Source organism: Haemorhous mexicanus, chromosome 17, assembly GCF_027477595.1.
Source record: "Haemorhous mexicanus isolate bHaeMex1 chromosome 17, bHaeMex1.pri, whole genome shotgun sequence".
Lineage (NCBI taxonomy): Eukaryota > Metazoa > Chordata > Aves > Passeriformes > Fringillidae > Haemorhous > Haemorhous mexicanus.
Window position 1 is genome coordinate 16004578 of NC_082357.1, and position 25610 is coordinate 16030187.

At 58.8% G+C, this 25610-nt stretch overlaps 1 protein-coding gene across 2 annotated transcripts in view; it reads left to right on the top strand.

The window, feature by feature from the left end:
* Positions 1–25610, top strand: part of PRKCB (protein kinase C beta) — a 98545-nt gene that overhangs the window by 58548 nt on the left and 14387 nt on the right. For both annotated transcript variants that reach the window (XM_059861282.1, XM_059861281.1), the window contains exons 6-16: positions 1976–2132; positions 2591–2725; positions 4312–4408; positions 6206–6352; positions 11562–11735; positions 15199–15290; positions 16081–16143; positions 17643–17781; positions 19610–19690; positions 19946–20053; positions 22546–22686. In XM_059861282.1, the coding sequence (XP_059717265.1) occupies positions 1976–2132; positions 2591–2725; positions 4312–4408; positions 6206–6352; positions 11562–11735; positions 15199–15290; positions 16081–16143; positions 17643–17781; positions 19610–19690; positions 19946–20053; positions 22546–22686 (1334 nt within the window). The remainder of the gene's footprint in view (positions 1–1975; positions 2133–2590; positions 2726–4311; positions 4409–6205; positions 6353–11561; positions 11736–15198; positions 15291–16080; positions 16144–17642; positions 17782–19609; positions 19691–19945; positions 20054–22545; positions 22687–25610) is intronic.

Sequence of the window (25610 nt, forward strand, 5' to 3'; positions counted from 1 at the left end):
GGGCCCCAGAGCTGGGCTCTGCTGGGCCCCAGAGCTGGGCTCTGCTGGCCCCAGAGCTGGGCTCTGCCGGGCCCCAGAGCTGGGCTCTGCCGGGCCCCAGAGCTGGGCTCTGCCGGGCCCCAGAGCTGGGCTCTGCTGGGCCCCAGGGCTGGGCTCTGCTGGGCCCCAGGGCTGGGCCCCAGAGCTGGGCTCTGCTGGGCCCCAGAGCTGGGCTCTGCTGGCCCCAGAGCTGGGCTCTGCCGGGCCCCAGAGCTGGGCTCTGCTGACCCCAGAGCTGGGCCCCAGAGCTGGGCTCTGCTGGGCCCCAGAGCTGGGCCCTGCTGACCCCAGAGCTGGGCTCTGCTGACCCCAGAGCTGGGCCCTGCTGACCCCAGAGCTGGGCTCTGCTGACCCCAGAGCTGGGCCCTGCTGACCCCAGAGCTGGGCTCTGCTGGCCCCAGAGCTGGGCTCTGCTGGGCCCCAGAGCTGGGCTCTGCTGGGCCCCAGAGCTGGGCTCTGCTGGGCCCCAGAGCTGGGCTCTGCTGGGCCCCAGAGCTGGGCTCTGCTGGCCCCAGAGCTGGGCTCCGCTGACCCCAGAGCTGGGCCCCAGAGCTGGGCTCCGCTGACCCCAGAGCTGGGCTCTGCTGGCCCCAGAGCTGGGCTCTGCTGGGCCCAGAGCTGGGCTCCGCTGGGCCCCAGAGCTGGGCTCTGCTGACCCCAGAGCTGGGCTCCGCTGGGCCCCAGAGCTGGGCTCCGCTGGGCCCCAGAGCTGGGCTCTGCTGGCCCCAGAGCTGGGCTCTGCTGACCCCAGAGCTGGGCTCTGCCGGGCCCCGGAGCTGGGCTCTGCCGGGCCCCGGAGCTGGGCTCTGCTGGCCCCAGAGCTGGGCTCTGCCGGGCCCCAGAGCTGGGCTCTGCCGGGCCCCAGAGCTGGGCTCTGCCGGGCCCCAGAGCTGGGCTCTGCTGGCCCCAGAGCTGGGCTCTGCCGGGCCCCGGAGCTGGGCTCTGCTGGCCCCAGAGCTGGGCTCTGCCGGGCCCCAGAGCTGGGCTCTGCCGGGCCCCAGAGCTGGGCTCTGCCGGGCCCCAGAGCTGGGCTCTGCCGGGCCCCAGAGCTGGGCTCTGCCAGGCCCCAGAGCTGGGCCCCAGAGCTGGGCTCTGCTGGCCCCAGAGCTGGGCTCTGCTGGGCCCCAGAGCTGGGCTCTGCTGATCCCAGAGCTGGGCTCTGCTGGCCCCAGAGCTGGGCTCTGCTGGGCCCCAGAGCTGGGCCCTGCTGACCCCAGAGCTGGGCTCTGCTGACCCCAGAGCTGGGCTCTGCTGACCCCAGAGCTGGGCTCTGCTGACCCCAGAGCTGGGCCCCGGAGCTGGGCTCTGCCAGGCCCCAGAGCTGGGCCCCAGAGCTGGGCTCTGCTGGCCCCAGAGCTGGGCTCTGCTGACCCCAGAGCTGGGCTCTGCTGACCCCAGAGCTGGGCTCTGCTGGCCCCAGAGCTGGGCTCTGCTGACCCCAGAGCTGGGCTCTACAGCCCAGTGGGCAAGTGATGGTGCCCCTGGGCATGCCCAGGGGGGAGCTGGGTGCTGGATGTGGCCGCTGCTGTGCTGCCTTTGGGTTCCTGCTCCCACCCCCCTCCCGTCACTGCTCCCACTCCTCGAGGGAAGCTCCAGCCCCAGGCCCCCACAAATCAGTGCCGTTCTGCTTCCCAGGGGGCAGGAGGAAACAAATCAGCTTTAAACCGCTTAAACCCGAGAGCAAACACCAATCAGCCTGTCAGAAAGTAAAAATAATCTCCTGAGTCGACCCTGCAGCCTCCCCCGTGCACGGGAGCTGCGTTCGCTCGGCGCCAATGATGCCGTTCCTCGTGTGATGCCCATGTCTGCACAGATCCCGTTTGAGTCTGCTTTTAATCACTATTTTCACACTTACTCTTGGCACGCGGGGAAGTTGTCAGTTGTTGGGTATTTTTATAGCTGGAATACTGAATTTAATCCTTTTTCTCTCCCCCAGTAAGAGATGCTAAAAACCTAGTTCCTATGGACCCTAATGGCTTGTCAGATCCCTACGTGAAGCTCAAACTAATCCCTGACCCCAAAAACGAAAGCAAACAGAAGACCAAAACTATCAAGTGCTCCCTGAATCCTGAGTGGAACGAGACATTTAAATTGTAAGTACAAGGAAAACGTTTAAATTTGTAAAGTGAATTTTCTTGCCACCAAGAATTAATGTGGCTTTATTTGCTCTGATTTAATTACTCAGAGGCATTGAGCTGATTCAAGAGAGAAATGATTCTTTTTGTTCTGTAAGTGACACAGAAGCACCCAGAGCTCTGCCCTGACCCTGCTCAGAGCAGAGTAGTCTGGGCAGGAGCTCTGTGCTCTCTGTGTGGGTCAGATGTGCCCTGAAATCAGATGTGTCTGAAATCAGATGTGTCTGAAATCAGATGCTGGAGACCCCAGCAGGCCCTGAGGACCCTCCCTTCCCTTGCACCCTGTCTGTGTGAGCATGGGGAGCACGTGGTGAGGGAGCAGCTCAGGATGGGACCATCCCTTTCCCATCCCTTTCCCATCCCTTTCCCGCCCCTTTTCCACCCCTTTTCCACCCCTTTTCCCTTCTCTCTTGCAGCCAGCTGAAGGAGGCAGACAAGGACAGGAGGTTGTCTGTGGAGATCTGGGACTGGGATCTGACCAGCAGGAACGATTTCATGGGCTCCCTGTCCTTCGGGATCTCTGAGCTGCAGAAGTCAGGAGTGGATGGATGGTGAGATGTGATTGTTCTGTCACCCCCAGGGGCACAGAGCAGCCCAGGGTGTTTGTACCTGGGACTGGGGCAGCCCCTCAGCCCTCAGCAGCCTCCCTCTGCTCCAGGCACCCCTCCCAGCTCCCTGGAAGGTGCTGCTGCACCTCTGGGGCTGCCATGGGGTGTCTGTGTGGCACCAGGGCTGCCAGGGCATGGACTGCCTTTGTGTGAGCTCCCCCATGGCCTCGGGCTGGGGGAATGGAGAGGAGGAGTTGGGTGGGTTGGGTGCCCACAGCGTGCCACTCCTGGGCAGAGCTGTGGGTGCTCCCCCTGCTCTCCAGCCTGTCCTGTCCCCTCTCTGCTGGACACAGTGTCTGGCACAGTGGTGTGGTGGTTTTGGGGTCCCCCATGGCAGGAAGGAAATGGTGAATCTGACTCCATGTTCTCAGAAGGCTAATTTATTATTTTATGATCTATATTATATTAAAGAATATTACACTGAAACGATACTAAAGGATAAAGAAAGGATACAGACAGAGGGCTAAAAAGACACTAATGAAAAACTTGTGCCTCTTTCCAAAGCCTCGACACAGCTGGCTGTGATTGGTCATTAAGTCAAAACAATTCACATGAAACCAGTGAAACCATGACCAGTTGGTAACAATGTCCAAACCACATTCCAAAGCAGCAGAATCAGATAATTATTGTTTTCACTTTTCTCTGAGGCTTCTCATCTTCCCAGGAGAGGAAATCCTGGCGAAGGGATTTTTCAGAAAATGTGACAGTGACACAGTGGCATCGTGCTGGTCACCTGCCAGGCCCTGAAGGGCCAGGGCTCCTCCTCTGGAAGCCAGCAGGAAGCTGTCCCTTCCCCAGTCCCCTGTCAGGGTGTGTGAGTGCCACTCACTGCCAGCTCCTGGTGCAGCCCCTCCCAGCCTGTCTAAAAGCATGGAAGTGGAGATCTGAGTAGTTTTCCTTGTCACAGTGCTGGCTGGAGTAAACTGCAGGAGAAGGAGCCCTGATCCATATTTCATATCCCACCAACTGCAGTTATGGAGGAACCAGCTGGAAGGCAGGGCTCTGTCCTGGAGCAGCCTCTGGGATCACACCAGCCAGGATCCTGGGCTGTGCCCCCAGCAGGGTGAAACTCCTGCCAGCTGAGTGGCATTCCCATGATTTCTGATCATTGCTGCTGGAGCTTTTCTCCTCCTTTGGGGGAGCATCCTGTCCGTGTGCTCGGGGCTGGCAGTGCCAGGTGCTGTCCTCGTGGGGCAGCTGGGGGAAGGGGCTTTGCCCCACCTGTGCCCGTGGCTGTCACAAGGAACACGAGTTTGTCTGTGGGTTTGGGGTCAGGACTGGCTTGGCAGGGACACCAGAGCTCTGTGTGCCCACCACAGCAGGCAGGGGATGCACTCCCCGGGCTGGGGGGTCCCCAGGACACAGAGGGACCCAGAACCATCCCTCTGGCCACTGGGGGTCTGGGGCTTGCCCAGGGGAGGGTCTGGGGGCTCTGCTGGCCTGGGAAGGGTCCCCTGGGTGCTGGTGCACGGAGGCAGAGCTGTGCTGGAGCAGGGGGGCCCTGAGCTGTGCCCTCTCTGTCCCTCCAGGTTCAAGCTGCTCAGCCAGGAGGAGGGCGAGTATTTCAACGTCCCCGTGCCTCCCGAGGGAGAGGAAGGAAACGAGGAGCTGAGGCAGAAGTTTGAGGTGAATTGATTTTTCTTGGACTCAGGGGTTTTCCTCGCTGCCTGCCTGCTGTGCCCCAGGAAGGGACTCTCCCTGCCAGCTCCTCCCTGGCGGGGCAGGGGACGTGGAGCAGGCTCCAGCTGCCCAGAGAGGCTCCGAGCAGAAATGTCTATTTGCTACTTAATAAGCCATGGAATTCTTGCTGAATGATGGATCCAGACCTTGCTGAATGAGCAGAAATGGGCCATTTTTCAGTGCAGCTGAAGGCTCCACAGATCCCTGGGAATGAGCATGGCACATCTGGAGACCCACATGCAATGAGCCATACAGAAATGAGAGAGTTGCCCTTATGGTTCTCAGCATGAACTCTGATTGTAGCAGAGACTGGAGAGTTAGCTCCTGCTCTCCTTTTTTTTTATCTCATTTATACACAACTTCCCTGAATATCCAGGGAAAGACAGTTCTAATACAACACCTGGCTACAGCCAATGGGTTCTGGCTGTACAAAGAACTAACAGCTGGCTTTGATTGCATTTCATGCTGTTCCAATGCCATTAGAATGGTCTGGGCAGTCAGATCAGAACACACCTGGGGCAGAGGTGCCAGAGCACACCTGTCCCTCACCTTGCTGGGTGCTCCCCACTCCTCCCCTGCAGGGGCTCGGTGTCAGGGCAGGGAATCCCCCTCCAGCTGGGCCGTGGCTGGTGCTGGGAGTGAGGATGAGTGAGGATGAGGAGTGGAGAGTGCTGGTGTCGGGGACGTGCAGGGGTCACCCCAACGGGTGTGGAAATCCCAGAGACCATTCCTCAGGTTTGCAGTGCAGGAGCTGTTCCCATGCTCTGAGGGGCTGCAGTGACCTTGAGTGGGGAATTCTGCAGCCTGGAGAGCCTTGTGAGAAGCAATTAGCAGCAGCAGAGGCCTGAGATTCCCCGGGAGGTGCTATCTGCAGGGGCTGCCAGCAGCAGCCAAATGGAGCTGCCGGGATCGGGTTAATGGAATTTCATGCTAGGCTGAGCTCAGCACAGCCTCACACTGCCTCACACTGCTGGGAGGGAAGGGGATAAATCCTGAGAGAGCCTTTGTGGGAGCAGGATCAGCACATCACAGCCCTGGCCACTGCTGGGGTCTGGGGTTTAAAAATGGGGCTTTGTGAGGGTCCTCAGGGGCAGCTGTGATGACCAGGGGGCAGGAGGGGCTGTGTGTCTGTCTGTCTGTCAGGGCAGGAGGGGCTGTGTGTGTCTGTTCAGGAGGCTTTCTGTTCTGGACTGTTCCAAATGGGTTTGTGGCTTCCTCTGTGATGCCGTTCAGTTTCAGATGCAATCACAGAATGTCCCAGATGGGAGGGACCACAGGGCAGTAATGGATGTGGAGCTGGATAAAAAGTCCCATGTTTTACCTTAATGTATTTATATTCACCCCTCTTTTTCTGGTGAGGAAGAGACAGAGGCAGATTTTGCCCCAGAAGAGCTTCTTTAGAGCTGTTTGCCATGCCTGGATGACTGGACACAGGGCCGGGTGTCATGGCAGGCTGCAGTGTCCCACTGGGGACAGGGTGACCAGGGCCAGAGGTTGCTCTGGCAGAGGTTAACTGGGAAGCCAGAGCAGTGCCCCGTGCCAGGGCTGGTGGCTCCTGCAGTGCCTTCCTTGGTGCTGTCCCCATCACGCCCATGGAAAAGGCTCCCAAAGCTCAGGGTGGTTTTTGAGCAGGGGAGGAGCTGCTGAGGGGGGATTTTGGGAGCACCCACTGGGTTTGTAATGCCCATTGTCCCCGCTGTCCCCAGTGATGTTTTCCTCCCCGCCCCATCTCCCCCTTTGCAGAGGGCCAAGATTGGCACGGGGTCCAAGGCTGCGGATGAGAAGACCAGGAATGCCATTTCCAAACTGGACAACAACGGCAGCCGGGACCGCATGAAGCTCTCGGACTTCAACTTCCTGATGGTGCTGGGCAAGGGCAGCTTTGGGAAGGTGAGCTACCCCTCTGTCTGCACTGACCACCCCCAGGGGGTCTGGGAGCCCAGCAGGGAACCCCAGAGATGTCTGATGAGACCACCACAAAATCCATCCTTTTGGGAAGCAGGGGATGAGCTGTGTCTTTAAAGCTCTTTTTTATTTGGTTGGGGTTTTCTTCTTCTCTAATAATTACAAATGTATGGGAACATTTTAATTACCTTCCCAGACCAGTTGTGAGTGGTAACAGAATTTCATTCTCCTGGTAATTATGTGACTTGGAGCCTTCATTATTCCTGGGGTCTTGCCAACTCTCTTGGTTTCCACTCGGGATCCCAGTGCTCCAGGGAATGCTGGGGCTCTGCAGGAGGTGGGTGCAGTGTTTGCTGGTGTGAGGGCTGGCCAAGCCCCACTCTCATTAGGGAATTGCCTTAATTGCAGGCAATATTGCTGAGCCTGCAGGCTCATTCCTCGGGCAGGCAGCAGAGATGAGGAGGGTGTGCAGGGATGCTCCCCTGAGCACAGGGGTGCAGCAGGAGCATCCCTTCCTTCCCAGCCTTCTGCTGGCACTGGAGCTGTGGGAAGTCCCAGCTTCTCCATGGGCGTTTTCTCCCTCTGCAGAGGTGGGGAGCTCAGAGCTCCATGGAAGCATTTGTGACAGACAGGGATGGGGAGGTCCTGGCAGAGCCCAGAGCCTCAGCCCGGAGCTCAGCGTGGCACCCCCGTGCTGTGGGTTGGCATCCCGGGCTGCAGGACAGCCCCGTGCCTCCTGCCCTGCTGCTCTCACTCAGAAGTGTCCCCTGTCCCCCCCGCCAGCCCCTCATCCCTTCCAAAGGCAGTGCTGGCATCTGGAGGCTCTGTGCTTGTGCCGTGTCCCCCGCCGCCTTCTCCCCTTAAATCTGAGCAACACTGGCAAACTGCTCAGCCGGCTCTGGCTTATATAAGGGAATGTGTGACAGAAACTGTTCCCTGGAACAGCATGTTATAAATATGCTAATTAGCGCTAATTAAAACAGCACGTTGGATCCTCCGGGTGGATGCAGCCTCGCCCTCACGTGTGCCTGCACCTCCCCAGGCATCCCTGGGCATCCCGGCACGGGGACACCCAGGTGCCACCGCCCTGTCCCCGCCTCCTGTTTGTGCCAGAGGTGCCAGATGTTCGGGAGGAGCCAGGCAGAGGTGCCTGGAGCACGGAGAACAGCCCAGCTCCCCAGCCCCTGGTGTGCCCAACAGCTGGCCGTGTCCATGGCACTGCCATCCCTCTCCGAGGCTGGCACCGTGTCCTTCCCTCTCCAGGGCTGGCACCTGCTCCTGTGCCGGCCTGCCTGCTGCCAGCCTCCCTCCTGCCAGTCCCTGCTGGCTGGGAGAGCTCTTGGCCTGCAGTCACACTGGTTGAGTGAGCCTCTGTCTGTCTCTGTTAACCCTTTGGCACCCCAGATGTCCTGCTCAGCATTTTGCTCTGTCCAGGGTCGGCAGTGCCAACACGCCGGCCTCGGTGGAGTTTGACAAACTTGCTTTCTCTGCCTTCAGAATATCTCCAGTCCTTGTGCTGGAGCATTCCCAAACAAATACTCTATATTACAGGAATAAATCAAGTTAAATATCAGCTTTTTTCTGCAGCAATAAAAAGTTAAACAGGAATGCAATCTGCTTCCCAGCGAGTGCGCTGGCAGATGGAGATCCCCCGAGCCAGGCCTGGGGGTTGGAAAATGGATCTGCCTTGGAAAAGAGGGGCGTGGGGCTGTGTGCTCCTGGCTTGGCACGCTCAGCCACGGGACACAGATGTCCCTGCTGCTCTGGGGTCCCCGTGGGCTGCCTGGAACTGTGGCTGGTGGCAGCTCCACGGGGCTGGCACTGGCAGGGAGACGCTCCCGCGGAGGGAGGCAGCGCTTGGCACAGCCACCCTGGGTTTGCTTTGCTGTATTATAAATAGAGGAGAGTGAAATTAGGTGGCTTGCTCATATTTTTGCAGCTGATCAATCTGTGGTGCTCTGGAGCTGTCAGGCTTTTTGGGGTGTGTGTTGTTTGCTGAGCAGGGCGGAGCCTTTGGCCGCTGCAGCTCTGGGCTCCAGCGCAGGGAGAGCTCTCTGGGCTGGGGTCACCTTCAGGCTCTGCTCTGGCTGTGACACCTGGCAGGAGGGCAGGGCATGGGCGAGGCTGGGTGCCTGCTGCCCCTGTCACCCAGCCCCATCCTGGGCTGTGCCAGGGACACTGGGCTGTTTGGATCCTTGGTGTTTGAGCACCTTCAGACACCAGCAGGAATTTCTTCCTGGAAAGGGTGCTCAGGCCTTGGCAGGGGCTGCCCGAGGAGGTTTGGGGTGCCCATCCCTGGAGGTGTCCAAGGAGTGCCTGGATGTGGCACTCAGTGCTCTGGGGACAAGGTGGTTGTCGGGCACAGCTGGGACTCCATGGGCTGGGAGGGCTTTTCCAGCCTCGAGGTTCTGGGGTTCTGTGATACAGGAGAGGGAAATCCAGCCCAGATGTGCCCCAGGAGTGCAGCCCAGGGTGGTTTCCAGCCCAGAGGTTCTGGGGTTCTCTCATACAGGAGAGGGAAATCCAGCCCAGATGTGCCTTGGGAGTGCAGCCCAGGGTGGTTTCCAGCCCAGAGGTTGTGGGGTTCTGTGGCACAGAGAGGGATCCAGCCCAGATGTGCCTCGGGAGTGCAGCCCTGGGTGGTTTCCAGCCTGCCCTCCTGGGCACACAGCTCACTCCTGGCTGTCCCCAGCTGGTTCTCAGCAGCTGCAATGCCCCTTTGCCCGTGAGTGCCAGGGAGCAGGGCTGGCTCAGCTGGGCAGCCTGAGCAGGTTCTGCACTATTGGGGTACCCCAGCCAAGCTCTCACTGCACAGTGGGGTGGGAGCCACATCCTCAGCAAGGTCCCTGAGGGCAGAAGTAGATGCCAGGCTCAGAGGCTCCCTGCTTTAGTTACCTTTCCTCTGACAGGGCTGTGGGTGGCAAGGCAGGTCTCTATAGAACTGGTATTGTATATAATGCTCTTACACTCAGGTAACGGGTTTAATTTTCCCTCAAAATATGTTCCTGGAGTGGTTACTACTTCTTTTCCACCAGTTTTGAGCAACCAAAGCAGTTCTGCTTTTATCACCTAAAAATTAGCTCTGGTTTTAGCGCCTGTGTGTGGTGCCTTGTAAAGCTCAGCTGGTGTAAAATGGTGATAAATGGAGGCAATGAACCAAACCAGTTCCATTTGAGCAGAACCACAGGGGAGGGCAGAGGTGCAGACACAGTGTGAGGCAGCTGTGTCTGCTGCTCTGGCACAGAAACAGGGCTGCCTTGGGTTGGAAGAGACCTTAGAGATCACCCAGTGTCACCCCTGCCACGGCAGGGACACCTTCCACTGCCCCAGGCTGCTCCAGCCCTCTCCAGCCTGGCCTGGGACACTGCCAGGGATCCAGGGGCAGCCACAGCTGGTCCCAGGCCTGAGCCCTGCTGGGCTCCACCCCAGCATCACAAGGAGCTGCTCTGGGTACCCAGGGCTCTGCAAGGATCAGTGGGTGAATAAATCCCATCCCAAAGTCCCTGACACAGCCACGGCTCAGCAGGCTCAGCCCTGCTGGGGGATGAGCTGGCTGCAGCCCCACCCATGGCAATGCCAATGGCAATGGCAATGGCAATGGCAATGGCAATGGCAGAGCTTCTCCAGAGCACTTGGCCCTGAGGAACCCTGGTGCCAGTCCCAGCTAATCCTGACAAGCAGCGTGTCAAGGACAGCCAGGCCCCCCTAGGAGCTGGGAATGCGCCAGAGCTGCTCACAGAGGGCTGTGCCCAGTTCCTTGTTCCTTGTGCCCAGTTTCTTGTGCCCTTTTCCTTGTGTCCTGTTCCCTGTGCCCTTTTCCTTGTGTCTTGTTACCTGTTCCCTCTGCCCTGTTCCCTGCCCATTTCCTTGTGCCCTGTGCCTTGTTCACTGTTCCCTGTGCCCTGTTCCCTGTGCCCTGTTCCCTGTGCCCTGTTCCCTGTGCCCTGCACCCAAACAAGTGGGTGGCACCAAAGACCTCGCTCCTCAGGCTGTGTCCCCTGCCTCGTCATCCCTGATCCTCAGGCTGTGTCCCCTGCCTCGTCATCCCTGATCCTCAGGCTGTGTCCCAGAATGGAATCACAGACTCACAGAGCTTGGAACCCCCTCTGGGACCACTGAGTCCAGCCCCAGCACTGCCAGCCCCTGTCCCCAGGTGCCACATCTCGATATCTGTGAGATCCCTCCGGGGTGGGACTGCCCCCCTGCCCGAGCAGCCTGTGGAGCAGCAGAGGGCTGGAACACGAGGGGTTAATTCTGCTGGCCCTGGTGTCTCTAAAGTCACCCTGAGACCGCTCAAGTGTCCTCTGCCCGTCTGGCCCAGCCTGAAGCACATTTCAGTTCCACCCTATCGATGTTGACTTCACATAATTTATTCCCAAAGCCCCGAGCTGCTGTTCCTGATGCCACTGCAGGATTTCTGCCAGCTCCTTCCAATGAAGAGCAATTCATTTCCACCCAGAGCTCCAATCTGAGGCCATGAGAGAGCGAGAGAGGGAAAGCAGGAACCAAAGCACGTTTCAGAGTGGGTTTATTTGCTGGCAGCCCGAGGAGCAGCTTAGGCTGATGGAGCCTGCTGGGTCAGGCAGGGGTCCCTGGCTGGGCTGATGGGATTAACCCGAGGGATTGGCACCAGGAGAAGCACTGAATCCCACTTACTGCAGTGAATAAAGCTGCACGTGGGTGGGACTGGGAGGCTGGGTGGGTTCTGCTGGAGGAGAGGGCCTTGGCTGGGTGATGAACCAGCTCGTGATGGGGTCTGCTCACTGTTGTGGAGGGGGGGACTGAGGCAGAGAAAATCACGGGGGTTTTTCTTACCATTCACTAGAGACTAACTCTTTTCCACTTCAAGTATTTGCCACCTTGTAATCTGATGGGCTCTGTGCTCAGCCTCTCGACACCCTTCCCAGTGCTGGTGTCACTGAGGGTGCCAAACCCCTGAGGAGAGCTGGGCTCAGACACCATCAAACCCCTTGGGCGGGCTCCTGGAGGCCATGAGGTGGTGAGGGAGGAGATTGTTTCTCCTCAGAGTCCCTGAATGCTTTTGGGAAGAGCCCTGGCAGCTGTGAGTGGTTTGGCACCTGCAGCTCTCCTCAGGGCTGCAGGGCAGCCCCAGGATAAGGAGCCAGCAGCTGGGGCTATTTCAGCTGGAGGCTCTGCAGTTGCCCAGTGCCACAGTGTGCTGTGCCCTGTGCAGGTGATGCTGGCAGAGAGGAAGGGCACGGACGAGCTGTATGCTGTGAAGATCCTGAAGAAGGACGTCGTGATCCAGGACGATGATGTGGAGTGCACCATGGTGGAGAAGCGCGTGCTGGCGCTCTCGGGGAAGCCTCCCTTCCTCACCCAGCTCCACTCCTGCTTCCAGACCATGGTAAGGGCTGCTGCCACAGCTGGGCACACCGAGGGCCTGGTGGGCTGGGCACCCTGAGCACGGGGAGCCTGACGCTTTGGGAAATGGATTGGAATGGTGTCCAAGGCCAGGCGGGACAGCATGGAGCAACCTGGGACGCTGGGAGGAGTCCCTGCCCACAGCAGGGGGTGGCACTGGATGGGATTTAAGGTCCCCTCCACCCCAAACCGTTCCAGGATTTTATGTTCTCTGTACATCACTGCACTTGCCAAAGCAGTTGTGTGTTCTCTGCCTCAGCAGCCTCACACCTTCTGGCAAAAGTGCCTCCAGGGCCAAAATGTGTGTGTGAGACATGGAAGTGTCATGGACAGCAGCTGGGCCCTGGGATGGGTTCAGCAGGGAGCTGCTGGTGACATTAGAGGTGATTTCCCAGCCCCTCAGGTGCCCCAGCCCACAGCATCCCTTATGGCTCAGTAGCAAGTGCTGCCCTTCTTCCCAGGACTCATTCCTCTGATCAAAGCCCTGAGCAGAGGGAGAAGCCTAATCCAAACTGCAGGAAATCCACTTTTCCATGGGTGTGTGGCTGGGTTTGTATGAGTCAGGAGTGGAGAGGGGGACAGGGCACCTTTAACACAATCCCTGCCTGGCCCTCGAGCAGTGAATGAGAATGTCCAGGTGCACGTCAGTGGGAATCAGCAGAGTCCTTTAGAAGGATGACAATGCTTTCCAGGAGGATTACATTTTAATATTGTCCCAGAAATTTCATTTCCCAAACACTCTGGGTGTATTTAAAGCCTGCGGGCCGGCTTTGCAGCGCAGCAATCAGGCTGTGGCAGGAGCAGCTATTTCACACAGCATCTCCTGGCATCTGAAGTGAGTCAGCACGGGATTATTCCTGGCAGACCTATAGTAGCTTAATAGTAATCGTATTTGTAATGTAATCAAAATGTATAGCAGGGTGTATTATCAAAGGCTGGCACAAAGCACTTTGATTTCTGGGAGCACAGGCCAGAGCACAATTCTCCACTGAGGCTGTTGGCTCAGCGGCTCCAGGAGAGAGAAAAGCCCTAAATCTGCCTTCTGGAGAGCAAGGGAAGATGAGCAAGGAGAGAGCTCCTGCCTGGGGCTGGGGGGTGAGAGGTGCCTGTGCTGGGGTGCTCTGAAAGGCCCCAGGTCAGAGCCTGGGCTCTGGGAGGGGGGTGAGGGGTCCCTGGTGTCCCCAGGTGAGCTGTGCCTTTGCTGTGACCTCTGGGGCACAGTGAAGGGCACAGCAGCCACAGCCTCACTGAGATGGTAAATCACACAATCCTGGAATGGTTTGGGTTGGAAGGGACCTTGAACACCATCCATGGGCAGGGACACCTCCCACTGTCCCAGGCTGCTCTGAGCCCCATCCAGCCTGCCCTGGGACACTGCCAGGGATCCAGGGGCAGCCACAGCTGCTCTGGGCACCTGTGCCAGGGCCTGCCCACCCTCCCAGGGAGGGATTTCTCCCTAATATCTGGTCAGGGGTGGATGGGGAGCGTGGCTGCTGTCCTGGCTCTGCCCTTGTTCCCAGCATGCAGGCAGGCAGGGGATGGAGCAGTTAATTAGAAGGGCACTGAAAGGAGCCCTGGCAGTGCCATCCTGGCTGCCCGGGCACGGGGGAGTGTCACCAGCTCCGTGCCAGGCTCTGCAGTGCATTCCATCTGTGTGCTGTGTGCTGCTCGGCGGGTGTGGGTGCTCCAGCCCTGGCCAGACGCCGTGCTCGGGGGCAGGGGCAGAGCCAGGCCAGCCTGGTGCCCGTGGGCAGCCGTGCCATCTGCCTGCCTGAGTCACAGCACGGCTCTGCCGGGCACGCCGCTCCCTTCCCCACCCAGAGGAGAGCTCAGCTCCTGCTTTTAGAGCTCAGCTGGCTGCTTCAAGAGCCCGTCCTTTTAATATTCTTCCTCCTTGAAGCAGATCGATATATTTAGGAGGCAGCTGCAGCCCAGCCCGGCGCCGCTCCGCTCTGCCGTGTGCTGCCTGCTCAAGGTGACATTGGCACACGTGGGCTGGCCGGCCCTGCCAGGGCTGCCCTGCACTCAGGGGTGCTCCCAAATCCCCAGGCAGCTGAAAAGCTGAATTCCCCACGCCATCCCATCCTTGCCACGTGTTTGACACAGCCCCATTGCCCCTCTGCTGCTGTGCTCCATCCCCTGTGCCCCACAGCTCCTCTGGGTGGGCACTGCCAGGCTGGGAAATGCCCTGTGGGTGCTGAGCCCAGTTCCTCTGGGTGGGCACTGCCAGGCTGGGAAATGCCCTGTGGGTGCTGAGCCCAGCTCCTCTGGGTGGGCACTGCCAGGCTGGGAAATGCCCTGTGGGTGCTGAGCCCAGTTCCTCTGGGTGGGCACTGCCAGGCTGGGAAATGCCCTATGGGTGCTGAGCCCAGCTCCTCTGGGTGGGCACTGCCAGGCTGGGAAATGCCCCATGGGTGCTGCCCCCTGTTTCTCCTCAGCCCTGGTTATGGCAGTGCTCCAGCTGCATCTCCTGTGAGCTCCCTGTCCTTCCTGTCTGCAAAGCAGGGCAAGGCTTATTTAGGCAGGAAATGAGGGAATTTTTTGTTATGTAAAGCTGCCAACCTGCAGCTCCTGCAGTGCTCCAGCCTCTGTGTCCTTCCCTCTGTGGGTGGCATGGGGCAGCCTGGGGCTGTCACTGGGCTCATGCATGGAGGGCCCATGGCACTGCAGCCCTTGTCCCCAGTCCCTCTCCAGCTCTCCTGGAGCCCCTTTAGGCCCTGCAAGGGGCTCTGAGGTCCCCTGGAGCCTCCTCTTGTCCAGGTGAGCAGCCCCAGCTCTCCCAGGCTGGCTCCAGCCCTGGGAGCAGCTCCTTGTCCTCCCCTCTGGACCCCCTTAACCCCATGTGAGCATGGCCAGAGGGACCCCTCAGACCAGGCTGGAAGGAGTGAGGAGGGGGAGCAGCCCCTCCTGCCTCCCCAGCTTGACCAGGGGGTCCCCTGCAGACTGTGCCCCCCCAGCACTGCCATCCTGGGAGAGGGCTGGGGGTGTCACACCCCCCTCCTGGGGCCTGGCCAGTCCTGGTGGCTGTGGATGGAGTTTGGTCCCTTGGAAACTGCTCCTGTCTCCTGTGCATCCTTTGACTGGAGCCAGGGAGTGCCTGGGGAAGGGCCAGCAGGGACCTGCAGAACAGCACTCTGAAAATGGCTCTGTCAGGAAGAGCAGCTGTGTTCCTGGGAAGTGAAAAACCTCTGGTTTAGGGATGCCTCCAGGTGCCCTGTCCAGTGGATCTGTCTGCAGAGGGGCAGAGCTCCAGTCCTGGACATTGCCAAGGATTCAGTGCTTCTGGGCTCTGCACGGACAGCAGCCCGGGGGGAGCACAGGGATGATGGCTGTGCTTCCCTGGAATTACAGACTGGAGCTGCCAGTCGCCTTGGCTCCTGTTCCTGACCCCTGCAGATCCCCTGCTCTGATAATCCCGGTGCTAACTGCTCCCTTTTTTCCTTCAGGATCGCCTGTACTTTGTGATGGAGTACGTGAATGGCGGGGACTTGATGTACCAGATCCAGCAGGTCGGGAGGTTCAAGGAGCCCCACGCTGTGTAAGTGCAGTGCTTTGGCACCTGGGGGCAGGTGTGGGGTGTACCTGTGCCACAGGGCTGCAGACAGAGCCCAAGGCTTTGCAGCTCCTGGCAGGAATCAGGAATGGGAAGATGCAGCAGAGCTCTTGTCTGCTGCTGGTGCCTCCACCTCACCCTTGGGGTACATTGTATTGTAATTGAGTGAAATAGATAAATGCAGGGACATAAAGGCACAAGGCAGGGGTGTGGGGGCTTCCTGGGACACACCAGGCCTCTGCTCTGCCTGGTCCTTTCCCAGGGACCAGGCAGGGTTTGGCTCCTCTGCCAGGGTGCCCAACCCAGGTGTTGCCGGGGGCTCTTGGCTCCTGCTCCTGGAGAGCTGGGCAGAGCAGGATGTGTTCCTGGGAGCCTTCAGCTGTTCACATAAACCCCACAAACGCTGAGCACAGCCTGGTGGGCTGGACTGGTGTCTGAGGGCCCTCTGAGACCTGGAGTTTGCCCAAGGGCAGTGTGGCAGCACCTGCTGGCTCCAGGAGCAGGGATGACTTTCTGAGCCGAGCTGTCAGCGTGTCGTGAGGAGCAGCCGTGGGTCCAGCCCTTGCTTAATTTGTGCAACCAGAAGTGACAGCCTCCAGTGGCATCCCTGCCAGCTCAGACTGCCTGGGATCATCCCTCTGTGATCCTCCTCTGGAATTTCCCTCCTTGTCCCTTGGTCACACCTGCCTGACACGTTCCCTTCGCTGCCACCCGATTGGGAAGGTTTCATTTCTCTCCTGTAATTATCAGTCTTCCTTTAAACCTCCTCTTTCAGATTCTACGCAGCAGAAATAGCCATCGGGCTCTTCTTCCTGCAGAGCAAAGGCATCATTTATCGGTGGGTGAGCCCGTCCCTCCCTCCCTCCTTCCCCCAAGCTCCCCCAGAGCTGGGGCCGTGGGCAGAGCGCTGCTCCAGGCCCTGCTCTGCCCCAGCCCGGGGCTCCCCCTGCCCGTGCCATGGATGGGGGCTGGCAGCTGCCCACAGTAGCATGACAGCATCCTTAGGGTTGGGAAAGACCTGTGGGATCACTGAGTCCAGCCACAGACACGTGGTGTGTCCCAAAAGGGAGCTGGGAGCTGTGGGTGCCCCTGGTTTGGGGGAGGCTCCTGCTTTACCCCTGCTGGTGGGAAGGCAGCTCTGGTTCTCTCCTGCCCCTGTTCCATGTGTTCCTCTCACACAACACAAATGCTCACTGGCAGCCTGGACCAGCTCCAAGCCCCGGGTTTGGCTGCAGGGCCCTGCTCTCTTCCCACTGCCACCGGAGTCACTGTGTGCCAGCGGCTCGTTCCCAGCTCTGCCCTGCCACCCTGTCACTTCTGCTTCAGCCACTGAGGCTTCTTTGCCATCCCCAGCATGGTTCCAGCACCCAGAGGTGGCTGGGTCACTGCCACGTGCGGGACCAGGCTCACAGCAGCTGGTTGAACTCTGGAACCAGCGTTCACTGCTCCTCCCTGCTTGGGAGAGCTCCCGGAGCCCAGGGTGGAGCGGAGCATCCTAATGAGTGTCAGATACCATTAAGTGCTCTGTAAAGGGAGATGCCAACAGTGCTGCTGGAGTCAGGAGATGCTAAAGATGAAAGAAGTGGAACAAACTTGACGTGAGGGCTGTTTCTTGCCATCAGCTGCTGCGGAGAGATTCTAGGTCTGCTGGTCCCCAGTGGCTCTGCTTCCTTCCTTCCTCGGAATCCGAGTCCCAGCTCATGTCCATCTGCCTTTGGCCTGTCAGGGCTCTGAGCACTGACATGATAATTAGAAAATACAGCCTTGAACCCAGCCAGAATGTATAAACTGCACCAAAATACCCAGTGCTTGCTACAGAAGTGTCCTTGAGGCTGGAGCATCCACCTCTGGAGTGGTGGCTCGAGGCTGGGATTCAGGTCTGGGGATCTGCAGTTGGATCCACCGCTAGAGCTTGTGCAAAGGAGCAGAGCTCCTGGGGGCTGGGTACCACAAACAGGTATTCTGGGGCTGAGCAGCAGAGGGAAACACAGCTGGTTTGTATTTCTGGGGGGCAGAGCACAGGTGAGGCAGGGACTTGTGCTGAGTAGGTGCTTCTCCATCGTGAGAGCTCCAAGTGCACTTTGATTTTCACAGGAGCGAAAGGAAAAAATCAATTAAATCGGTCTCCTGCCAGATGAGTGCTTTCCTTCTCACACTTCAAAGTGCTGTGCCCAGCACGGCATTCCTGTGGGTTAAAAGTACAATCAACACTCCATCCTGACAGTCTCTGACTTCCTTTCACTCGTTTCCCCAAGCATTTTCCTGCAAAGGCTCTGGGTGCGAGCCGCAGCAGAGCTCGCGCCGTGCCGTGTGTCACGCTCTGCTCTCGCCCTGCAGAGACCTGAAGCTGGACAATGTGATGCTGGACAGCGAGGGGCACATCAAGATCGCTGACTTTGGCATGTGCAAGGAGAACATCTGGGATGGGGTGACCACCAAGACCTTCTGTGGCACCCCGGACTACATCGCACCCGAGGTAGGGACGGAACTGACCTGTGTGCTCCGCCCGTGGGGTGACCTGGCTTTGGGTAGCTCTGCAGCTGAAACAGGGATTCAGGAATCCACCATCAGCCTGCAAAGATCATGCCTCTGGCACTGTGCATCCCCACATCCCCCTGAGGGAGCAGGGATGCTGGATCTGCCTCCCTGCTGTGCTGTGTCCTGCTTCCACCTCAAAGAGCAGCACATCCTCGTGCAGCTCTCCCTGCACTGGGATTTCCTCACCGGGGGTTTTCCCGTGTCCATCCTGCTGCCAGCTCTGAGCCTGCTCTGTCCTTGGCATGCTCAGACCCACTGCAGGTTGCTCCTGGAAATGACAAACCCAGGGGCTCAGCTCTGCCCCTCACTCTGTGTGATAGAAGCTTCCAGCACCACATGACCAGTGAGAAACGGGGAATTATCAGTGGACAGTATTTCCATGTGGAGTGGAAATCCTTAGATCTCTCCAGCTTGCTGTTTGCAGTCAGGGGCCGTGTGTCTGATGGGGAGAGGCTCCCCACCCATGGCTCTAGATCCCCACAAAATGACTTTGCATTTGGTAATTAGTGATGTGATAGAGTCACACATGACACTTCCATGAAGTGCTGTATGGGCACAGTTCACTCCAGACCTGTGAAATTCAGAGGAGTAATTATTCTCAAATGTCTGTTCCCTTCACTTAAAAGTATCCCTCTAAACTCTTGTCACTCTGCTGAATTTGCAATGATGAAGTTAATATTTATTCATTTAAATGTTTCAGAGAAAGAGATCCTCTTTGCTAGGACATCAGTGCTCTTGTGTGCTAAACCCCATTGTGTTTGCTGCACCCAGGGAGGTTTCCCCTTCTTGGATCCAACGTGTGTTCCATCCCTCATCCCACCAGGATTAATTCTGGTGCTGTTGGGGCAGAGCTTGTGCCTGTGGGTGATTAATGCTCCTCCAAAGCAGGACAAATGACCAGCTCTCCATGTGCTTGCCCAAGTGTTTTCACTTTAACTCTTATTTTCTTCTCCTTGCTGTAATTCGTCTTTTTCCAAAAGCAGAACAGCAAATGGGAAATTAGAATGCAAATCTCTCTGGCACCCAGGAAAGGCATTAAAGCCTGCTGCCCGTGGGTCCCAGAGGAGGATCCCACTGCAGGAAGGCTGTGGTGCCATGGCCATGCTCCAGCCCAGGCCCTTCTGCTGCCCTGTGCCTCCTCCTTCACGAGCTGCCGTGTGCTCAGCCAGTGTGGCTGCAGGGGAAAACCATCCTGCCACTAGCCTGACCCATTTCTGGGCCTTCTTCTGTTCCAAGCAGGGCTCTGCGTGCCCAGGTGACAGGGACAGCCTGCACAGGGCCCCTGTGGGACTCCCTCTGAACAAAGCTGCGTGTCCCCAGCTGGGCCGTGTCCCCTGCCAGGCTGTGTCACTGTCACCTGCTGGGCTGTGTCCCCTGCTGTGTCCCCTGCCAGGCCGTATCACCTTCAGGGCCATGTCACCTGTTGGGCCATGTCCCCTCCTGGCCTGAGACCTTCCCAAACCAGCCGAGGGGGACAGCAGAGGACAGGGGATTTCTTTCAAGTGCTCTTTCCTTTTCAAGGCCTGTGAGGTGTGAGCTGCTCCCACCCAAATTCCCCAGGGCACTGAAGAGAGCAAGGGGGGTCTGGGGGTCCCTCGGGGTGGGGGTTCCAGTGCTGTAGTGTGCCCCAGGGAATAACCCATCCCTGTGACCCACTGCAGGGACCCTGGGGGTGGCTGTGGCCTGTGTCAGAGCCGGGGGGACGCTGCTGTTGCTGGTATTGCACTGGAGTTTTGCTGTAATTTCTGTGCTGCTGCTGTTTGCAGATCATTGCCTACCAGCCCTACGGGAAGTCAGTGGACTGGTGGGCGTTTGGAGTCCTGCTCTACGAGATGCTGGCTGGCCAGGTGATTGAGTTTGACTCCTCTGGGCTGGGCTGGGTCCATTGTGAGCACGGGACATGCTGCTGTGGCATTTGCCACGCCTGGCACGTGGGTGGGCAGATCCCTGAGCTGGGGGTGACACTGGTCTGGGGACTGCAGTGACAGGACCCCTGTCATTGTGTGGCACGCCCGGGGCTGGCTCCAGGCCAAGGAGCAGAGCAGCCCAAGGGATCCTTGGGATCCAGGAAGGCCCCTGAAGCTGTGTCTGCTTGGCTCCAGGCCCCCTTTGAGGGAGAAGATGAAGACGAGCTCTTCCAGTCCATCATGGAGCACAACGTCGCCTACCCCAAGTCCATGTCCAAGGAGGCCGTGGCCATCTGCAAAGGGGTAAGGGCAGGGCTGGCTCCTCTGCTGGGCTGGGGGAGTGTGGGGAGTGACAGCCTGCACCCCTGGGGTCCCAGCCCACCTGCTGCTCCCAGCACGGCCGGGATCTGACACTCTTGGGTTCTGGTGCCTGTGCCCACCAGGGCTAAAGCCACAGCTTGTGCCACTGTGTGTGTGTCCTAAAGCCAGGTTAAAATAGCACCTGCATCCTCCCCGTGCCCCTGCACTGAGCAGAAACACAGAAACACAGCTGGGACTGGGGCTGGCCTGGGCACAGGAGAGAGCTGGGGTGTCGGCTGGAGGGTGGGAAGGGAGGGCTCCTGCCCAGACACCCTGTGCCCCACCAGGGGAGGACAGGGCAGCTCTGAGAACCTTTGTCTGAAGTGAAAATGATGCTCAGGGAAAGTGGATGTGATTCCCAAACAGTTTTCCTAAGATCAGAGACAAAACCTTCATCCTTCCACTTAGCTGTGATAAGCTGCCCTTCAGGACAACCTGAAGCTCTGCTGGTGTCTCCATGAGGTCAGGGCAGCATTTTCATTATCCTGTCTCTTAATTTGCAGTGAAGCTCTGCCTTGCCCAGCATAACAAGCTGGGCTCTCCATGGACTGGGCCTAGGCCTGGCTTAATTGCAGCCTGAGTTAATTTGGGATGTGATGGATAAAGGCTGGCGGGGCCCTGATGTCGTTCTGTGTGCCTGGGACTGAGCCTCATCTCACCCCCCAGTGCCACACTGCTATAAATAAGTGTTTGTGTAGGAATTTAAGAAATGTTTGCTTATAATAGTTAATATTGAAAATATCTGAGTGTTCTGTATCTCAAAATAGTGTTTCTATCTACAAATGACACATCCTGCGCTTCACGCTCCCACTGCGGCATTTCAGAGCCTCTTCCTGGCGTTGCCAGGATCCTGAGCTGCTGGTAAAGAGGAGCATTCACTTGTCCCGTGGGGAAAAGCTGCTGCAGGAGCTCCCACCTGGAATGGGGCATGGGGAGAGGGTGCTGCCCTGCCACAGTCAGCAGGAAAATCAAGTCCTTTATTTGGAAACCTCTGGGTGGCTGGAGGAGCATTCCCACAGAGGCTGTCACCATCTCCCATCCTCCTGCTGGTGCTGTTTGGGATGTGGAGGGAAAATCCAGAGTGTTCCTGGTCAGGCAGGGGCTGGGGGACACTCAGTGCTGCTGAGCATCCCCTGGGCTGGAGCAGGGCCAGGCTCAGGGCTGGCTGTGTTTGCTGCTGCACCCGGCACGAGGTGGGTGCTGTAAATCAAGGAGCAGGGACTGCCCAGCCTGCAGAGCCTGCCAGGCCCTCGCTGTTTGGGGAAGGGCTTTCCAGGGAGATGCTGCCTCGGGAAGCTGCTCTCCATCACTCTTCCAGCTGCAGATGCTGTCCCAGCTGGAGGCAGGGATGTAGAGCTGTTTGCTCACAGAGCAGTGGGTGGCTCTGCTCTCTCCTTGTATTTGTTGGAGTTTTTGTCTTCTCAGGGTTTTAGGCTTGGGTTTTTTTCCCAGGGTTTCCCTTGCTTTCAGTGCCCTGTCACAGTTCAAGGTGGGCTTTCCTGAGCAGGTTTGTTTTGTGCCCTGGGGTGGCAGGGCTGACCTGTATCCAGTGGTGGGAGGTGTCTCAGCTCCCCAGCCAGGGCACTGGCACCTCCTGTCCCTGCCAAGGGTCTCACAGACCCCCAGCCCTGGAACACGGAGCCAGGCTTGCTGCAGCCCTGGCATCAGGATGAGCTGCCCTGCTTTTAATGAAGCAGTGCTTTTGTTGTGAGTACAAAGCTCATATTCTCCATCCTTATCAACGTCTTGTGAATCTCTGGAATCTCCACCTGATCTCTGAGCAGGGCTCAGACCCTGCCCCAGGATATTAATGTTGTACAGCTGCCTGTAGTTCCTGGGGCCCCTTTCCCTTACTGAGCCACTGAAGAGGAGAAGTTTAGATGATAAACAACATTAATGGACTGTTTGTGCTATTTTTCCCCCAAATTGGCTCTCTCATTAGGAATCCACCTCGTGTCTGCCCCGGAGGTGAGGGGGTTCTGCTCCCAGGGCTGATGGAAGTTTTGGAGAGCAGCTTGTCCATCTTAAAGGGGCAGTGGGGTTTACAGTTAACTCTGCAGGTGCTGAGAAGTTTGTGCCAAGCAAAGGGACCTCTGGGCAGCTCCTCTGCTGCAGCCAGGTGCTGAGGGAGCCCTGCCAGCACCCTGGGGATGTTCCTTGGCAAACCAGTTCCATTCCCAGACGGGAAGGGGATGTGCCCATCCTGCCAGTGCTCCTGTACCTGCCATCTGCACAGTCTGCTCTCATAAAGCACTGTCAGCCTTCCCTGTCCCTGAGTCACTCCAGCTCCTTCCTCAGTGTCCTCTCCTTGGAGCCCCACGGGCACCTGGAGGAGCTGGGACCCTGACACGGGGTGTCCAGCAGCTCCCTGGGGACTTCCCAGAGGGGACATTCTGGGGAGCACGCTGTGACTGTTTCCTGCCTCCTGTCCCCAGCTGATGACCAAGCACCCTGCCAAGCGCCTGGGCTGCGGCCCCGAGGGGGAGCGGGACATCAAGGAGCACGCCTTCTTCCGCTACATCGACTGGGACAAGCTGGAGCGCAAGGAGATCCAGCCCCCCTTCAAGCCAAAGGCTGTAAGTGTGCTGCGCCCCCCTGTCCCACTGCTGCGCCCCCCTGTCCCACTGCTGCGCCCCCCTGTCCCACTGCTGCGCCCCCCTGTCCCACTGCTGGGCCCCCCTGTCCCACTGCTGCACCCCCCTGTCCCACTGCTGGGCCCCCCTGTCCCACTGCTGGGCCCCCTGTCCCACTGCTGGGCCCCCTGTCCCACTGCTGGGCCCCCTGTCCCACTGCTGGGCCCCCTGTCCCACTGCTGCACCCCCCTGTCCCATCCCAGTGCCAGGCCCACTCACTGTCCCACTGCTGTGTCCCCGCAGTGTCCCACTGCCAGGACCCCCCACTGCTAGGTCCCCCCAGTGTCCCACTGCTGTGTCCCCCCAATGTCCCACTGCCAGGACCCCCCACTGCTAGGTCCCCCCAGTGTCCCACTGATGAGTCCCCCCACTGTCCCAGTGCCAGGCCCACTCACTGTCCCACTGCTGTGTCCCCCCAGTGTCCCACTGCCAGGTCCCCCCACTGCTGTGTCCCCCCTGTGTCCCAGTGCCAGGCCCACTCACTGTCCCACTGCTGTGTCCCCACAGTGTCCCACTGCTGTGTCCCCCCAGTGTCCCACTGCTGTGTCCCCCCAGTGTCCCAGTGCCAGGTCCCCCCACTGCCAGGTCCCCTCACTGTCCCACTGAGGGGGAGCCTCCAGGGCCTCTCCCACCCTCGCTGGGTCCTGCAGGTCCCTGTCTCCTTGGAGGGGGTGCTCCCTGGCACCTGGCACGTGCCACAGCCCTGCTGGGGCAGGAGCAGTCCCTGGTGCCTGGTCCCAGCTCTGGCTTGCAGAGGTGGGAGCTCCACACGTTCAGTTCCTGGAGCCCTTGGTGTTGCAGCCTGTCTGTTTTGTCATCCCAGGTCTGTTGTGGTTTTCCTCCCTTTTTCTCAGGTCTCTCTTTTCTTTAATCCCAACTTTATTTCAACACCCAGCTGAGCTCAGGGTGCCTGGCTGGCAGTGGAGCTGGATTTCACCACAGCTTCTCTCCAGGGTGGAAGGAGGCTGGAGCCTGGCTCTGCAGGGGCATCCTGGCTGCTCCTCCTCAGCCCTGCCTGGCTCTGCTGAGAGATGAGCTGGGAGTGGGCAAACCGAGGTGGAGGCAGCAACTGGAAGCTGTTAGTCAGAAAAGACAGGAATGCCTGAGTGCTCCTGGTGCAGCTGTATCTGCAGTGACATCTGTGCCACCAGGGCAGGGGTGACACCAGTGCAGGGCTGCAGCCTGAGCCCCAGTGTGGGTGTCCCCGCCCGTGGTGCTGCTCTGTGTCCCTCTGCATGACCCTGTGCTCTCCTGCCCTCATGTACACGCAGGAGCAGGGATGGCCCTCCCTGGATTTCTCCATTTCTCTGTGTCACTGGGGGCTGGCAGGGTCACAGCAGTGTCTGAGTCTCTCTGTGCTGCTCCAGGTCCTTAAGGCTGGGGTTGTTCTCGTGCCTCCCCCAGGTGCCTGTTGGCTGCAGTGCCCCAGCTGGGCTCTGGTGTTTCACAGAGAGCTGAATCCCCACTGGATCTGCTCTCATGGCTGGTATTTGAGCTCAGCGTGGGGACATTCCTTAACCCATCCTCCAGGCCAGCTCAGAGCCCAGGAATGCTCCTGTGCTCACCTGCAGCCTCCCTGTCCCTCTGCCCATAACAGCCTTCTGCAGCTCTGCTTTACAGACACCCTGCTCGTTCGAGGGCCCCCTTGGTGCTTGGAAAAACTCTGCTTTCAGGGAGACCATGGAGTGGGAGCTGCTTTGCTGGGGGGTGCTGGGTGTCTTTAGCTCTGCTCTCTCTCTGTGCCTCTCTGCTCCAGCAGGATTTTCCCTCCCACAGCTCCTGTCCTGGTGATCAAACTGGAGTGAAACACCCCTGTGGTGGCTGGGCAGACCCTCACAGCCCCAGGGATGGGGCAGGGGTGCTGCTCTGCAGAGCTGCCCCTCGCCCCGGGGCTGCCCTGCCTGTGTTTGGGGCTGATGTTTGGATTTCAGGCTTTCAGGATGTTTTTCCCCAGGTTCAGTGCTGGCAGTGGTGCCTCTGCAGGGAGCTCATGGGTGCTGAGAGCTGCCCTGCACTGACAGTCTGAGCTGTGCCCACTCAGAGGGACAATGTGCTGCTCCCCCTCCTGCCTGGGAGTGGGGAGCCACAGGATGGGCAGTGCAGGAGTCTGGGCTGCTGCCTGCCTGCCTTCCCTGGGAGGGGAGGGAGCCTGCGGGGCACTGCAGCATTACAGGGAAAGCTGTCCCTTTGGGATCAAGGAATCAGAGGTGTGCAAGTGCTTGGGGCTGTTTGTGCCCCCATGACTGGCTGTCTGGGGCTGGGATCTGACCCTTGTGCTGGGGATGCTGAGGTACAAGGGGGGATCCGTGAGCTCCAGCTGTGGAGGGATCCTGGTCCGTACCTGGATTCACTGAAGGGGCACCGTGGGGTCATTCTGCAGAGGTCCCTGTCTCCTGAACCCATAGCTTCTGCCATCTCCCACCTCTGGGTCCATTTCCCAGTGAAGCTGCTGCTGCTGTGTCCCCTCCTCCCATCCCTCTCCTCCTGAGCAGGTCCCCGGTGTCACTGCCTGCCCTGGGCAGGGGCACAGCCTTGGTGCTTGGTGCTCACAGTGAAAAACAACTGAATTCCATCAAAAGCACTTTCTTACTGCTCTGCTGCTTTAAACTGTGCAAATTTTGTCCTGTTTCAAATGTCTCCTTGCTCTAGAAATCCCTGTGACACCAGCCCTGGGGAGGGGGGCTGTGAGCTGCTGGCTGTCACTTCACCCAGCAGCTGGCACCCGGAAAATTCCCTGTTTGATAGGACAGGGAGATTAACAGCAGCTGATTTGGGATTAGGGAGGATTAAGACAACTCAGGTACCTGCTGATAGCTGATATTTCTCCAGCAGTGCTGGAAAAAGCTGTGCCTTTGGTGCCAGCACAG